At 46.7% G+C, this 17,760-nt stretch overlaps 1 protein-coding gene across 5 annotated transcripts in view; it reads left to right on the top strand.

Annotated features, from left to right (window-relative positions):
- Pag1 (phosphoprotein associated with glycosphingolipid microdomains 1) overlaps nucleotides 1-9,139 on the top strand; it is a 146,206-nt gene extending 137,067 nt beyond the window's left edge. For all 5 annotated transcript variants that reach the window (NM_053182.5, NM_001195031.1, XM_011248151.3 and 2 more), the window contains 2 exons: nucleotides 440-499; nucleotides 2,489-9,139. In NM_053182.5, coding sequence (NP_444412.2) covers nucleotides 440-499; nucleotides 2,489-2,851 — 423 coding nt within the window. In that variant the 3' untranslated portion in view covers nucleotides 2,852-9,139. The remainder of the gene's footprint in view (nucleotides 1-439; nucleotides 500-2,488) is intronic.
- The last annotated feature ends 8,621 nt before the right edge of the window (nucleotides 9,140-17,760 follow it).

Raw genomic sequence — 17,760 nt, 5'->3', positions numbered from 1 at the left:
GTTTGCATAGATATGGCTTGGTTGGAATGAAGAATTAAGGTCATAAATACGTTAGAGATAGTTAATAAACCAAGGTCCAAATCACAGAAGAACCAGGAACCAAAGTCAAGGAGAAACAGATCAAGGGGAGACTATGAGCTGTGGGGTTCTTCCTGGTGATGCCGCAGGCTGTCGGATCTAACTGCTGGCGTGCCTTGCAGAACTGCAGATCAGCCCTTCCTCGGCGACTAACATATCAGAAGACCTCTGTACACCGTGAAGCCGCCAGGCAGCCATGCGCAGGCACGGTCATGGGGTGCTGATGCAGGCGACGCAGAGCTGCCTGTATCCTGTAGAAATACCGTGAAAGCATTTGCATAGGCATGGACATAAGTGCTAGGCTAAACTATTGGCTTCAGACTGTTTTACTCTGTTTTGTTTTATTTTATTTTTTTGACAGAGATTTAGTTCCTTGTCATACAAGTCTCGGGAAGAAGACCCGACTCTTACAGAAGAGGAGGTAAATTTCAATTCTTTTCAAATAAACAAAAAAGTCTGAAATGTAGATCTTGTGGGCTGGAGAGGTGGTTTAGCAGTTAAGGGTATGCGCTGCGCCTGCACAGGGATTAAGTGGCTAGACCCTAGCTGGGCTGGGCAGCCTACAACCAGCTGTCTGACCGGCTCCAAAGGATTCCATGCAGTGCTTCTGCAGTCCACAGGCATCTGCGCTCACATGCACAAGCAACTTTAAAAATAAGAGTTAAAAAAATGGAAGCTAAGTCTGTAATCCCAGTTGCCATAAATCCAATCTAGTGGCAAACAACAACCCCTGTCACGCAGGAGGATCAAGAGTCTAAGGCTAGCCCTGGCTATATTAGGCTAGCCCAATTATCTACATAAACCTTAAAACTCCCATTACTGAGGTATGTCAGGGCAGGAGCTTAAAGGCAAGAAGTGAAGCAGAGGCCATGAAGTCCTGCTATAAGGAAGCCTGTTTTCTTATATAAGCCACTGTCGCCTGCCTAAGGGTGGCACCATCCACAGTGGGCTAGGCTCTCACACACCAATCACTCGGTTTAGAAATGGCCTCTAGGCTTGTCTACAGGCCAATCGTACAGAGGCCCTTTTCAATTGAGGCTCTTTCTCCCAGATGATTCTACTTACACCAAGTTGAAACAAAACACAACAACCCAGCCTACAGTCATGGTTTCTCTCAAACGTAATCTCAGGGCCTACTTGCGGGCTGGAGAATGTTTATTTCGTTCAATGAAGCCTACACTGCTTGGCAAAACCCTGCCACCACCCCTCCCCCCACAAAACTTAGTGCTTCTTCCAAGGATAAATGTCCTGTGATTGTTGCCTGGGTCTGAAAGGCATGACAAGCCCTCAGGCCTGTGCTTGGATGTCAAGGCTAAGATGGGAAGGTATGTGATAGACTGTGAACCACAAGAATGGCAGGGTGTGTAAGGAACCAAGTGAAGGGCACTAGGCTGCAGGAAGGGCCGGCCCACATGAACAGGAGGAAGAACGAGGGTAAGAAAACAAGGAGAAGGAGTTCTAGTCAACAGCTGGGTGGCCGCCATAGAAGAAAATCAGCGGTAAGCTGAAAAATTCCAAAAGTCAGGGTGGTTGGGAGACGGGAAATGTCTCCCTGAGGAATGCTGGATACTGGTCACCTCAGAAAAGATGAACCCAGATAAGGCTAACATCACTTGAGGAAACCAGTGAGAAGAGATGAGGAGGAGTATCCAAGAGCCAGAGTAAAAACTTAGGAGACTTAGTGATGCCTTCTAAACGCTGAAGCCGTGATTATGGCATGCAGCGTGCTAGGTTCGGACACAGTACCAGACACCTTCCCTGCTCTTGCTGCACATGGCTGGAGTGGAAGGCCCCGTGTGGGCCCTGTGTGCCTGTGGAGCCACACACACAAAGCAGGAGCGTTGCCTTGTACAGAGAACTCTTGAGTGCAGTGCAGGAAGATGAAGCATCTCGGAGCTCAAGGCATAATTCCCACAGAGGATACTTCCTAGTCCCCGGCATGCTCCTGTTCTCAGGGATAGGAACTTTCACCTACCTATTTCTCTGACTACGTAGGGCAAAACCTGGGAGTCATGGGTGAGGCCTCTGTTACTTCACTATGCCAGGGACAGCCAATTGCGGAGGCCCTTCAGAAGCCTTCCAACCTCTACTCCCTTGCTTGCATGTCTGGAGCGCCTTCACTGGCTCAGGCACTGCTTTCTACTGAGTCCTCTGTGATTCTTTGACCTCCCACTAGTCAGTGTTCTCCATCCACAAGAGCTACATCTGGTCCCATGAGATCTCCACGAAACTGGGTTTATAGAGAGTTAATCGAATAAGTCTCATCTACAGAAAGGAAGATATTGTTTAATTATTCTCTAGTAACATACAGCTCTTACAGGCAGTAGGCCAAGTGTATAGCTTGTCACCAAGAAGCGGAGGAGGGAGTCACAGCTTGCAGGTGGCTTGTTCATGTCTCTCTGTTCCCTAGATCTCAGCAATGTATTCCTCAGTGAATAAGCCTGGCCAGTCGGCACACAAACCTGGACCATGTATGAAAGGGCCAGAATCTGCCTGCCACTCCATGAAGGGCCTCCCTCAGAGGTCGTCATCTTCCTGCAATGACCTCTATGCCACTGTGAAAGACTTTGAGAAAACTCCCAACAGCATCAGCACACTGCCCCCGGCAAGGAGACCCAGTGAGGAGCCAGAGCCTGACTATGAAGCCATACAGACTCTAAACAGAGAGGATGAGAAGGTCCCTCTGGAGACCAATGGCCACCATGTCCCCAAGGAGAGTGACTACGAGAGCATTGGGGACTTGCAGCAATGCAGAGATGTCACCAGGCTCTAGCAACTAAAAGAGGCTGTGATCAGCAGCTCTGCTGTGGAAAGGAGGTGGCTGCAGTTTCTCGCTGCTTTGGTTGACTGAAATCTTCAAGTGCAGTCTCCCAGTTGTCTCCCAGTTTCCAAAACAGTAAGGTACGGACCTGCCTGCCAGGGCAGCCACCCTCCAGTGCTCCCAAGAAACCCCTGGGACCCCTCACCTCCACATTCCACAGAGGAAGGCCAGCTGTGGGTGCTGGCGGGGAAGCCCCACCCACCAATGCCAAAATCCCACTGCCTGCTGAAGAAGAGCCAGGTTTCCATCCTTGCTCTCTTTCCCTCTGCTCCTCATGCTAAAACACTGGCACTTCACCCCTGGAGACCTCCCATGTGTGCTTCATCCCAAGGATGGTCTCCCACTGGCCTGCACTGGCCTTCAGTAAATGTTAGCATGGAGAGAAACTGGTTGCCGTTAACCCACCCTCTTCCCAGACCTGCCTCTTAGTCCCTGGGAAGGAACCTGGATGTGCAGGCTGTGAGGTATGGGGTGGGCCGTCCCTGGAGTCTCTGGGGTTCTTGCTCCTCGTTGGACACTGCATCTGCAGTCTTCAGAGGTTCATGAGGTCAGTTGAGATGTTTTTTAATGTTCTATGTTGAAAACCTTCCCAACAGTGTTTGGATTTTCATAACTACTGTGGTACTTCTGTAGCTGTTCACACCCAGTGCTCTTCCTTCCAAACAGAGCCTTAATGTTTCTGTGAGGATGGCAGCCATGGTGTCTATCCCCAAAGGGCTGCGGACATAAATGTGTTCCCGGTGGTCTTTGCTGCCCACATGTGACTTTCCTATAATCTGATGGTAATCTGAGTAAAATGTAAACATTTATTTTATTATATAAATTTATAAGATGTTTTATGTTTAATGCCTAATTTCTAGAAAGTGCCAGAAAATATATATTAACTATTTGGATTTTATGTACAACGATTTATACTCTCATTTTACAAACGATACCATAAAGCACATAAGCTAGATAATTATAAGCAGTTTTTATTCTTTTCTCTAATGAGTAATATAGCATTGAAGACTTGTTAAGGCTCAACTCCTCAGACAGTACTGGGAGTTCTAGATCCAAAACACTGAGGCACTGGTGGCAAAATGCAATGGACATAAATGTGTCACTGCTGAGACACTCGGTGTTATAAATAGAACAAAATCTGACTTGGGAATCCTGAAAGTACCAGACTTTCACTGATGTCTAGTGACCCCTCTAAAGACAGCAGTGGCGGTGCCCCCGTTCAGTCTCTGCCGACGCAAATTGCCCGGTTGTTCATCGCTTCACAGGAATCAGTAGCTGAAGCAGCTCACATTGAAAGTTCAGTCATCGCTCTAGATCTTCCCAGGCCAGCATTGGAAACTCTGTTCACTTTTCATTTTAAGAGGAGCCTCGCTGAAGTGCAGGACACAGATAAAGAGACAGCCTTTTCTTTCCTACTGCCATGTGGCATCTTATTCTAATGACTTAAGAATCATGCTATTTTCCTTCCCTGTGATAAAGAGTGTGCGTGGGAAGGTGACATGACCAGCTCTGTGGCCTGTCTTTCCATCCTTGTACTCACCGACTGGTTGTGGATCATGCCTGTGGAGCTGCAAACTCTCTTGGATGTTGTTGGCATTAGCCTAATCCTCCATGAAGATGGTGGGCACATGGATAAGCATCGCCTCTGCTGGCCCCGCCACAGCGGTGGGATACCCCAGGGAACTGGGAGCAGTAATGGGCAAGGCTGTTTGCAACCACTGATTTTCGCTGCTGTGTATTAATGAGTTTGGCCCAACCATCTCTCAGGCCACGAGGGTCCCCTCATCACATGCCACTCCCCGTGCCACAGGGCGCTCCTGGACATGTGCTTGCCACCATGCAATTCCTTACAGGCATCGTATAGCTCAGGAGTTTGATTATGTTTTATAAAAAGTCTTAGCAGGAAAGCTGGTATGATCTCTAAAGTATAAAACTCTTTTTTTCTATGAATGCACGCTTTATTATTCATGTACCGTCCAGAGACATCAAACCCATCAGCCCCCTGCCCCAAGAAGGAAGTTGAAAAACATTAACAGTAAAGAGCCTTTGCCCAAGAGTCAGAGATCCTATGACCTGCCTTCTCTGCTTTGGTGCCCAGAAGAGAGTGTGAGACTCTTCAAGGCTCCCAGAGCTTCGGGGAATCCAGGGTCATTTTGAGAGGACTCTGGGGTTCTGCCCGGTAGTCCCTCTTGATGCACAGTGGCAGCAGCACAGTTTCCAATTCGTGAGGGCCTTAGACAACCGCTTGAGCTTCATCTCACGCCCCTTCTTGAAGAAATAGTACCTGATGTCTCCTTTTGTCAGTTTGAGTTTGTCAGCCATGGCCGCCAGAGTCCCCTCCTTAGTCTTTCTCAAAGTGCTTTTTTACTTCCTGGAACTGCTCATAGGTGAACCCAGAGTATCCATCCCAGTCGGACAGACCCCGAGTTGTCTCCATCTCAGCTACTTCTATCTCTTCTGCAGCTCACTTGAGTTCTGTTCTTCAAGATTCCATAAAACTCTTTCTTCAGAGATAAGTTCATTATAGATAATCATGTCATCTTGAATTCCTGTTGTCCAAATGTCCCAGAGTTTCCAAACGTGGTATGTAGCATGGTCATGAAGTGTGCACTGACATCCCTCTCCTGGTCCGAGAAGCTCGCAGTGGTAAGAGAACATGTGACGGGCGATCTCACAGGTTCTGTACAAGGAACCTGGAGACCCTCTCCCCAACATAAATCCAAAGGAATACGCACTAGCTTGTGAGGATACAGATTTTAGCCAAGTGAAAGAGCAAAAGCTCACAGCAAAACAAAAGCCTGGACAATCAAGCCAAAGATGCCAGCACAGCAGGAAATGTGTGGTAACCATGTACCTGACGCTCGGCTGAGCAAAGCGAGCCCCTCACCAGTCAGTTTGAGTTACTTACTTGGCTAAAATCCATGTTCCTGTCTTTGAGCTGGACGGAGCCTGTAGTTTGGTTTAAAGTCTAAATGTTACAGAGTTTAAATATGTGGGAAACCATCATCAAAAGGAGGCTGGACTGTACACTAAACACCTCTGAGTCTACAGCAGGCTGGACTGTACACTAAACACCACCACAGAGTATACAGCGGTGACTATAGACTCACCACAGACTATCTTATGTGAAACATTTCCAATATTCTAAAAGAAAGTCATTTTTATAAATGTGTTGGCTGCATATTTTTGACTTGTCCTTATCTAAATCACATCACTAAGTCTGCAAAACTTCTAAATAATACCAATACTCTTTGTGGGAAAAGGGTTTTTTGCGTCTTTTATTATTTTTACATTGTACCTCTAAATATTTATGTTTTCTTGTTCTTCAGGTTCTTTTATTTAACTAAAAGATGTTTGTTCGGATTTTTACTCTCAGATGGAAATTGGAAGCATAATTGTGCTTAAAAGGCAGCACTAAAGATCATTCCATTTACTATTCAGATAGCCCAGTACAGGCTCCCCCTTGGATTGGCACTGCTATTCTGTAGGACTGCTTTGGTTTGGGTTGGGTTGGTTTGGTTTGGTTTGGTTTGGTTTGGTTTGGTTTGGTTTGGTTTGGTTTGGTTTGGTTTAAGATCTAGGAACTGGGCACTGCAGCCCATGCCTGTTATCCTATAATGAGGGAGAGTGGGAAAGAAGGACGGTTTTACATTCAAGGCTAACTTGGGCTACAAGGCCAGAGCCTATTCTAAACAAAATGTTCTGGTTATCTCAAATCACCTTATATGTGTTGTAAAGGTTGGTGACAGTCCCTCCTCAGACTTCTATGTTAACCTGGCACCTGTTCAATGTTGCTGTTGTATTTACATGCCTTGTGATTTGTGGGGGAGTTTGAAATACAAGCAGATAAATACACTGTTACAAGTAGAGGCTGTAGTTCTCATTCCAACAAGTTCCCTCATAAGGATGGTTGGTTGTAGCATGTCCCTAAGGTTCCCAGCCAGTTTGAAGGTACTCCTCTTATTCAAGTAGGGTACAAAATAGTCCAAGACACAAAGCAGTTACTAATTATCTCTGCTGATAATTGTAACTATCTGATCATCTAGTTCATGAAAGAGTAAAGAGGTTTTGTTCGATGTGAAAATGCTTGAACCTTGGCTTTCTATGTTCAAAAATATTCGCATTAGCCTCGGAATCTTAGGGTTCTTCCCTGACTCTGATGCCCTTCAAGAGGCAGAAGGACTAGGGTGTGAAGTCAGTGTTTCCTTCCCCTCACTTGCCTGCTCCTGCACAGATGACCTACTGCCCCTTCATCCATTTGCCGTTGACCTCGTCCCCATCATGAGTGTCTACACAGCTGTCACCTCTGTGCCATATCTACAGCATGTCCAGCTTCTCTTCAGTACCGCTCACCAGCCTAGGTGGGACCACTGACTGTGAGTCTGCAGTGGCCACCGCCCAGTCTCTGTGTCTCAAGCTCCAAGAGACGGTCACACACTAACCTGCAAGCCAAGGCTGGTGACTTTGACCATCCCTAACGCATGAGTTTTCCATGGAAACCTGGTCGGTGAACCTGACACGAAATTCCCAATTCCCCTTTACTCTGTACTGTGTGGCTGGTGCTCTTGTTTTCGTTCTCTCTCTCTCTCTCTCTCTCTCTCTCTCTCTCTCTCTCTCTCTCTCTCTCTCTCTCTCTCTCTCAAGTTGATTCCTCCATGTTGCTTTACAGAGACCTGCCAACTACCCAGGAATGTAAAAGCATTCATAGTATTTGTCTAGTAGAGATGCTGTATGAAAAATGCCAAAACCAAAAAGAGAAAGAAGGAAAGAGAGATAGATAGATGACATAGATGACGGATGGATGGGTGGGTGGGTGGATGGATGGATGGATGGATGGATGGATGGATGGATGGGTGCCTAGAGAGTTGAGTCTGGAACTCCAATCATTCTATGTATTTTTAGTACATTTTTTAAAGTATCAAATACACAATTGACTCTGAAGGAAGACAAAAATAGCAAAATTTGAACTAAGTGTTGTGAGTAGCTCCTGCCTGTCCCCACTTCCCACCTGCCCGTAAGGTCATGTTTCTCAACCTTCCCAATGCTGTGACCCCCCCCCCCCAAACACCACCATGTTTTATTGCCATTTCATAACTGTAACTTTGCTACTGTTATGAATCATAATGTAAATGTCTGGTCTGCAGGATAGAGAACCCAAAAGGGGTCTTCACCCACAGGTTGAGTGCCAGTCTTAACATGTAAACAGTAAATGTAAAGGATTCACCCACAGGTTGAGTGCTAGTCTTAACATGTAAACAATAAATGTAAAGGAAGACTATGAACTCAAAGGTTAAACTTTTTATTTAGATATTTTCTTTGTAACTCAAGAGTAAGCCAAGTTTGAGGAAAATTTAGTGAGGTCATTAAAGTTGTAAATCTGTAAGCCAGAAGAAGTAGCCCTCCCAGTATATTTTTTCTAAAGACTTTAAACTGTTTTCTCTAGGAAGATCAACTCCTGGAATAAAAGAACAAAGCTCCCATAGCCTTTCCAGCAGAGCATATATCTGTCTGCCACTACCCAGGTGTCTGTTCTTGTCATAGTGTTTCAATAATTTATACTGGGGGGAGGGGGAAGTGCATTTTAAATTTTCTTGGAAAAGTGAATTAATGTGTTAAATTGTCCAGTTTTGTCTAAAGAGAACGATTCGTTTTGGAGACAAGAGCACAGGGCTGTGGTCCCTGTCCCACCATCAAGTTTACTGTGTGACCTCAAGCAAATGATTGAACTTCTCTGTGCCTCAGTTTCTCCATATTACAAGATGGGGATAATGATTACCAACCATTGCCTACCTCATAGGGATATTTTGGGAACAAGTCAGATAATGTAAGACAAAGGTTTTGATCTCCTTAAAAGGTGCTGTATAAACTGCGGTTGCATTGCTAATGATCCAGCATTGTGTTTAGGATTAGATGATAGCAATACTTTTTGTCACGTTTTAGTCGAGGCATTATTTCTACTCTTCTGTGGCCAGATCACAAATTTTCATTCAATAATGGTACTTAAGGAACTGACACGGGTGTTTGTTTTCTGTCTCTAATGCTAATATGTCAATTCTGAACAGTCATAAAAGGGTGGAGTTGAACTTGTGATGGCTTCTAGTTCACATGGAACAAATCTTATTCAAGCTGTATATTAAAAGTATAATTACTTGTAAATAGCAGGTACATTGTAATTAAAGACACTTATTAACTTGTCTTTGTTCTTTTTAAATTGTAATAAAGGCCAGTTTTATATAAAAACTTGTTAAAATTTGTTTGATATTTGGAAAGGCCAGAAATGGTTCATTCTATGCTTCCACATAGAAGGATGCTCAGATCAACTGCCAACAATGAGGGTTATGGTTAGAGCCAGATTTCTGACGGAAAAGCATCAGTGCCTGAATCTGCTCCAGGTGACCTGTCTGTGATGTTGGAGATTGCAGTACCACCTACTGAGAAGTTTGTCTTAAAATGAAGGGTTGGGCATCACACCTGTGCTTTGCAGTTGCTAATAGACTTCACAGGAGCCTGAGCAACTCAGACTAGCTTTACCCACCTTTCCAGGCAAGCCTAGAAATGTCTGCTCAGGGCCAAGAGGAAAGGCCACCTCTCTGAGGTGGGAGGCTGAGAGGCAAGGGCTTCACTCAGTGTGTAGCCTTGAGTGCTTCACTATCCTTCCCTAAGACTGGCCCTAGAACCAAAAGGTGAACCGGTGAGGGTTTCTTTAGCCAAGGAAGTCCAGGGTCATTCTACCTGTGTAAAAGCTCAGAGCTAGGGAACACTTGTTTGAATTCTTAAATCCCAAAACACACCTAGACCACCCAGGGAACTGGAGTGTGTCACAGCTCAGCAATTTGGTCTGTGTCCTGTCTCCTAGGGTACAGAGCAGCCTGTAGGTCTACTAGAAGTCTCCTGCCAATCCCCACACAGAGCAGACATTCATCAAAGGAAAAGAGAAATCTGGCACCTAATTAAAGTCAATGGAAAACATTCCACTCATACTGTCATATATAGATACGTGTGTGTGTGTGTGTGTGTGTGTGTATTTCACTGATATAAGTAATATCTGCACACGTGACCAGCTCTGATTCTGTGTGTTTATGCAGACCTCAGTGTGCATGAGGACTATAAATCAGAATCATGAGGCTGGACTTCAGATTGTGTGGCACCAACTGTGGACTTGTCATCACATCTGTCCCTAAGACACCTCCATCTGTTATGTCCCAATGTCATCTCAGAATTTCATTCAGGAGCAGAATTCTCTCTCCCAGCTGTCCCATTTGCCCTTTAGAAACATTTTGGGTTGAAATAGAACTCCTATAACATAGACTAATTCAAATGCTGCTAAATAGATGTTTAATCTGGCTCCCATGCTCCCACGTTCCCGTCCCCAGCTCACTGAGCCTGGCTTGGACTATGGAGCCTCAGGATTTTGTCCTTGGGATGTTCCTCTCTCTAAAGCTGCTTGCTGACCATCAGTCTCTGAGGAAATGGCAGGGGACCACAACAGAAATATCCTCCAAGTCACACCAGCCCTAAAAGTGCCAGCGAAGTAGGGATGGCAGAGCACCTGCCATGGAAACAGACAGTCTAGCCACCTGACAGCACAGTCAACAGAGGTGTGGCCCAAACAGAAAGCTTTTCTATGCTCAGACGAAAAGGGAAAAAAGAAATAATCCTTGTAATATCAAAGTGAGGGAGGCAACAGAAACCACAGGAAAGACACGGAACTCTATGTCTATGCTACAGGAGCCAACTGAAGGCTAGTGAGTCAATGGCTAGTCTCACAGCCTTTGAACCTACTTTTAAATATTTGGCATGCACAGTGTCTCATCCCCATGGTAGATAACAGTCTCAGAAGATCTCTGCGAGTAGGTTAGAGCTCGTGTGAGAGCACACAGGGAATCCAGCAAAAGAGCAAGCCAGGTGTGAAGCAGTGTCAATGCCAGGGCTCCACACTAGGCCATCTGTGACTCCAACAGCAGTCAGTGGCCTCCTTGCCAGGTCCCCTGATGTCTCCCTCTCTAGTCCAGCCCCATCCTATTCAGACAGCCTTCCACAGTGTCACCAGAATTATCTTCCAAGAAGCAATCCTGCTGATGTCAGGAGAAAGAGGACAGATTTACTCAATAAGGCCAATGTGAAGGCCCTACTGTTTTCCAGATGTGGTTCCAGACACCAAGGTCACAGTTCCACCAGAGGTGGCCTCTGTATGTTGATACAGTACATGTTAAGCAAAGGGAAGTGGACTCTGATACTAAGTAAGAGTGGCAGACACAGTCTACCCATAGTCAGTTTTTAAGGAAAGATATCCAAAATGTACCTTTCTGCATCGGCAAATAAAATCTGTATGCAGACAGACGACAGTTCTGTTCGACGCTGCTCATGTCCTAAGCATCATTGAATGATGCTGAGTAAATAAAGAATGATTTGTCTAGATCCTAAGTGAGATACACAACTCAGGAGAATGAGGGGGAACGGGAAGAAGAAATGGGGCTTTTCCCGTTGGGTGGGGGGGAGGGGCTCATGAGTCAGTGGAACTCATATTACAGGCCTCAAATTACATGACACAGTTCTGTGAACAGAAGAAAAAGTCTGAAAGAAAATAAGATAGAAATACAAAGGAGCCTAGAAGAAAGAGACTGGTGTGCATGGGCTCTCAAAGGAACTAGATGATAGAGTTTAAAAAGAAAAATCTAGAAGGAAGCAGAGAGCAGAGCCATGATGAGGAGAAATGAAACAGATGCTGTGGGAACATTTACATCAGGTCTGCAACAACTGTCTTTCAAAAAATGACATAGACTGGATCTGCAGCTAAATGGAAACATTTCAGCGATGATCGCAGCAACTGGGGAGATATAGCTCAGTCCGCAAAGTGCTTGCCCAATCCCAAGATCTAGGGTCTCAGTCAGATTGCTGAACACAGAATTTTTGAAGGAGGAAGAAAGCTAGTTAGGGTAGCACACACTCGTCATTTCAGCACCGACGGAGAGGAGACAGCTCTCAGGGTGCCGTGCACCTTACTGGAGGCTTCCAGGGGAGCGAGAAATCTTATCTCAAAAAAGGGGGTGACCCTGCATAAGGAATAACACCGGAGATTAACATGTCTCACTACTGCAGTGGTTTAACAAGAATGGCCACTGTAGGCTCTTGTGTTTGAATGCTTGCTCATCAGCGGCACTGCTTAAGAAGGAATAGGGGGTGTGGCCTGTTGGAGGATGTATGTCACCACGGGTGGGCTTTGAGGTTTCAAAAGCCCAAGCCAAGCCCAGTGTCTCTTACTTTTCCTGCTGCCTGTGGATCCTGCTGAATTTACAGGTATGAGCCACCATGCCTGGCTTGTTTGAACTTTGGAACTAACTAACTCTCTCTCTCTCTCTCTCTCTCTCTCTCTCTCCTTTGTGTGTGTGTGTGTGTGTGTGTGTGTGTGTGTGTGTGTGTGTGTGTGTGTGTATGTGTATATACCAATACCAAAGCAACTCTTATAAAGGAAGCCATTTCACTGTGGCTGGCTTATAGTTCAGAGACTTAGTCCATTCTTAGGAGGGCAGGGAGCATGGCAACATGCAAGCAGATATGGTGCTGGCAAAGGATCTGAGAGTTCTACATCTTGATCCACAGGCAGCAGAAGTGAATTGACTTGAGCTTCTGAGACCTCAAACCCCTTAGGCATGAACTTCCTCAATCAAAGCCACACCACTCCGAGTGATTGGCTCAATACTGACTGACAAATAGCTGAGGAAGGAAAATGAAGGTAAGACTTCCAGGCAGACATGGGGACTGTGGAGAGCAGAATCCGGGCGGGATGATTCACCAGCGAGACAGGGAGGATCAGACATTGACAGCAAGAGAGAGGTAATGAGGAACAGATGTGGACTAGAATACACGGGTAAGTTAGATGAGCTAGCTGGGAGGTAGCTTAAGCTAAGACCTGAGTTGTAATAATAATAAGTTATTGTGTCTTTATTTGGTGGCTGATGGGTCCAAGAAGGTCCTGCAATAGTGCCTGTTGTGACTGGTACCTGTAATCCCCACATCTAAGGGGCTGATGTTGGAGGATTTCAAGACCACTGTGCTACCTGGCAAGTCAAATAAGCATGTACATGTGCAAAAGTAGCCACATTTCTGAGGACAGTGAGATGTGTTCTGTTCTCTGTCGTGCATGCAGCGGGAGCTGGGTATATGGTTGCAGCAAATGATGTGTGAACAGGACAGCAGTGGACGTGTGTGCTAACAGTGCCCCCAGGCTGATGGAATGTGCAGACACTAGGGCAGATCCCGGGCTGATGGAATGTGCTGTGGACGTGTGTGCTAACAGCCCCCTGGGCTGATGGGATGTGCGGACACTAGGGCAGATCCCAGGCTGAGGGGATGTGCGGACACTAGGGCAGATCCCAGACTGATGGGATGTGCGGACACTAGGGCAGATCCCGGGCTGAGGGGATGTGCGGACACTAGGGCAGATCCCGGGCTGATGGGATGTGCGGACACTAGGGCAGATCCCAGACTGATGGGATGTGCGGACACTAGGGCAGATCCCGGGCTGATGGGATGTGCGGACACTAGGGCAGATCCCGGGCTGATGGGATGTTCGGGCACTAGGGCAGATCCCGGGCTGAGGGGATGTTCGGGCACTAGGGCAGATCCCGGGCTGATGGGATGTGCGGACACTAGGGCAGATCCCGGGCTGATGGGATGTGCGGACACTAGGGCAGATCGTCTGGCAGGTGCTTCCTGAGCTCCAGTGGACAACATGGGCGTTTGCAAGGAGGTGAGGGGACCAGAGACAGGGGAAATACTTAAGATGATGAACTAGGCTTGATCTGGTGGTAGGAATAAGAAAGAAAAAAGATGCAAAAATTGGTCTTAGAATAGAAGGGATCCTATACCTGACACAATGCCGATGATTTGTTTTGGTTTTGTTTGGGGATTGTTTGTTTGTTGGTTCAGACATGTGTGGGCTCCTTGGTGGTGTTGCGGTCCAGGAACTCCTCACAAATCACAGGAACACCGATCTCAGTCGGACAGGAGTAGTTCATTGAGGATGCCCCAGGACTGCAGTGAAGACTCGGGGCTGAACTTCCATCCTCTGTCAAGATCCTGTGCAGCTTTTTAACCCTGAAATCTACAAACACCTGGCTCAAGTTATTCCACCCGTCAGGAATTAGGGATAGGGGATGTCTTAGGAGCATGTCTTTTTTGTACATTTATCCTATTCCCATTGGTTGGGGTATTCAACTGTGTCAGGGAACTTGCCTAGTCATGTCTTAAATTGCCAACCAGGATGTCAGCTACCCATGTACACGTCTCTTTCTGCCTAGTAGGATGTCAGTTCCCAGGGAGGTCTTAGGAACTTAAACTTTATTCAACTCCAACTAAAAACGGAAGTCTTATTCCAGACAGTTTCTTATACTGATATAGGTGTCTCTCACGTTCAGATCTACCCCAGAAGCTTCTGACAAAGCCAAACACCATAAAAGCCCATACACAGGTGCAAGAAGTGCTGCCTGGCGGTTGGTTCTGGGCCAAGCTTACTGTGGATAGTTATACAAAGCAGTTCTAACTGATTTCTCTTGTGATTGGTTTTGAAGAGCACAAGAGCACAGAGCATCCTAATGACAGCAATAATAGGATATGAGAAAGTTTCGCTATGACTTTAGTAACAGCACAAAATGGCAGACTAGACAGCTCACAGTTATCTGGGCCTTAACAAACAGGTGAGGTTCCCAAAGGCTTAACTTAGTTAATGTCGCCTTAGTTCCTTATCCTCATAACTTCCATAATAACTGTGCTAGATGAAGGGACCTGTAGTTGTTCAAACAAAGACTAGCTTAAGAAGATTAACAGAGAACTGGTAAACAGCTACAAAGAGGTCAGACTGTTCTAGAAGCAAACTATCAGTGCAGTAACATCCAAGTTGCATTTTAGGAAGCCAGGTTAAGGCCAATGCACTCTGTGTGCTCTCTTTTCACTAGTTAATTACAGGGATGGGGGGGGGGCAGTCTGGTCTGGTCTGAGACTGTTGGTGTAGTTTTCCTCCTTCCCTGTGTTTCTGGTGTTTCAGTACTGGTCATAACTATGAGGCCAATGACCTTGAATTGCCCTGGGTGTCTTCCCCTCTCTCTCTCTCTCTCTCTCTCTCTCTCTCTCTCTCTCTCTCATCTAGAGAAAGATAAAATGAACAGCCAAGTGATCCTTAGGAAATGTTAAATATTCATATCCATAGGCAGCAGCAGGTTCCCACTGAGTCCTCAGTGTGCCCGGCTGGCTCTGCTTTGCCACATGCAGCCAATGCCATGCCCCCTCTGTTTGGAATCAGTGCACATCGTACTGGGTCACACCCCACCCTACACTCAGAACCATTCTACAGCAGAAGTCACACGCTGGAAATGGAAGCCAAACCAGCACTCTGCATAGTGAGTATATCCATTGTTCATAGTTGTCCTCCGCTCTCTGGGAAGTGCCAGGGACCTTTCAAGGAGACTGTCTGCCCTGTCCTGCTAAGGCACACATCTCTTGGCAGCTAGAGGCTTTCTGCTTCTTGTTTACAAACCCAGGTCTGTAAGGAACGGAGGAAGCCCAGAATGAAGTTGTAAGTGAGTGTGTATTGTTGACATGGGCACAGCCAACAAGTACAAGCCCTGGACTTATAGGAAACTGACAAAGCCTTTCCCCATACATAGGTCAGGCTTGAAATTGCCAAAGCCTTCCTCCTGGCTCAATTCTAGTGTTTAACCACAATTGGTCAGTGTGTACAAAAACTAGGACCTTCAGTCTCCTCCTCCTGGAAGTTTACAACTTGAGGCTGCTTCCTACAGACACCTCCTGCAGAGACTAGCTAACCCCTCCCTGAGGCTCTTCTGTGGGATAACTGTGGCTTCATCCGAAGTCTTCACAGTAGCTTTTCTCTAAGTCTCTGTCTGTGTCTGTCCTTTCTTCATTCCTTCGCATCCCTATTCAACTTTCCAAATCCAAGCCTCAACACGTTTCTTTTCTCTCTTGAGACAGGGTCTCATGTGTCCCAAGCTGGCCTCAAACCTGGTGTAGTACAGGACTGATCGCTTTCAACTTCCGATCCTCCTACCTATGCTGCAGAGCTAGAGTAGTAGATGCTGCCATGCACAGCCTGCGAATCAAACCGAGGGCTTTGCAGCGTGAGAACACACCAAGCCTGCACTCACACTACACTCAGCCACATCTCCAGCCCCACACCCTCCCTTTACATTACCCTCAAAATCATTTACCCAAAAGCCCAAGACCTCTAACTCTTGTCACCAAAACTAGACACTGGAATGGAGCGCAGGGCACTGGAGTGAGCACAGACTGTCCCGGTGTCTTGAAAGACCTCCCCTGCACCCTCACTTCCCACCACCCTTCTCACCCTCACCAGTCTAGTTGACTGCTAGGCTCAGACACCAAGATTCACCATCCTCCAATACAAAGCACACCTGCCCTTGGGCTCCCTCTTTGAATCCACAAAGACAAACAAGCAGTAACTTTCAAGTTTCTCTTGGCTTATCTTCCACAAAATGCCAACACAGTAGCCACATAAAGTGAATGATCTAACCCACCCACAGTCTTTGCAAAACAAAACAAAACAAAACAACAACAAAAAACTAACAACAACAACAACCACAAAGGAACCGAGGCCTCATTCGTCACAAGGGCGTGATAATAAGCATCAGTTGCTAAAATCCCTAGGCAAGCTGGTGGGAAAAGGGCGTGGTGAATTCATCAGCAGTGTCTACTCCTCCTTCTAAGGCTCTAACTACAAACCAAGGTAGGATTCCACCAAAGTTCACTCTAGGGAACCAATTAACTTACAGAGCTTTCTTACAACGCTTAGGTGAGGGAGTTACTCATGGGAGTGTGGGTGCTGCGCACAATGCACCAGGCTGCATAAGTCTTTTACCCAACAGAGATGGTTTCCTCATAGCTGCATAGACGGGACCCCTCCCCCAATCTTCCTCCTGAGGCCACTTGCAATTAGGAAAGGGTTGGACACCACAGGTAGTGCACAGTGGCTGGCTGCTGTGGTGAGCTTCCCCGGCCCTCCCCAGTCCCCCTTCGGGTGCCAACAGGTCCAGCTGTAGTGATCCTCTGCAAGCGTGCACAGCCAGACTCCCTAGGACTGAGAGGGTAGGCGGGCACTCCAGCATCATTGCAAACCGAGGCTTCTGTCTGCCTACACTCCCTGCTCACATTCCCACCGGAGTGACTGACAGCTGCCTCCAGCCTCCCATTAGCTAGAATTTCAGAGTGTGTGATGTGCTGGGAGACGGAAACAGATGCCTGCAGCTGAAGATCACAGAACACTGGCTTACAAGTCCACCTTCCCGAAATGCCAGTGGGCGTATCTGGCTCTGAATAATAAGGTTAGATTTCCACTGCATCAGCACATCTTAGACTATGACATTGTCAAGATGACAGTGTGTCAGTCAGCTTGGCAGGACCTAGAATCACCCAGGAGACAAGCTTCCAAAATACCTGTGAGGGGTTAGCTGGCCTCCAGAGGTGCCTGAGAGGACTTGTGTGGATTACATTGAGAGGATTGTGTGGATCACACTAACATCCACTCCAGTAGTGACCCGCATGACGGGCCAAAAGCCTAGGCGCAGTCCCGAGGTGAAAAGTTCACGGAAACTTAGTCTCCTGGAACTGTGGCATCCCGTATAACGAAGGCTCCAAACTTGTCCTTGCAAATGGATCTGTGTGCTTCCTTTCAGTATTGTTTTACTATAGGTGCCTCCAAGCAATGACTTGTTCAATACCTAAGCAAAATTGAACTTTGCTTCCTGGCCTTCACCAATGCCCTAGGTAGTCTTTGAGCTGACCCTGGGCTTGGAATCGAGTAAGAATGTTACCTATTCAGTGACATTCAG

This window comes from Mus musculus, chromosome 3, assembly GCF_000001635.26.
Source record: "Mus musculus strain C57BL/6J chromosome 3, GRCm38.p6 C57BL/6J".
In the NCBI taxonomy this organism is placed as follows: domain Eukaryota; kingdom Metazoa; phylum Chordata; class Mammalia; order Rodentia; family Muridae; genus Mus; species Mus musculus.
This window is presented reverse-complemented; position numbering and strand designations above follow the sequence as displayed.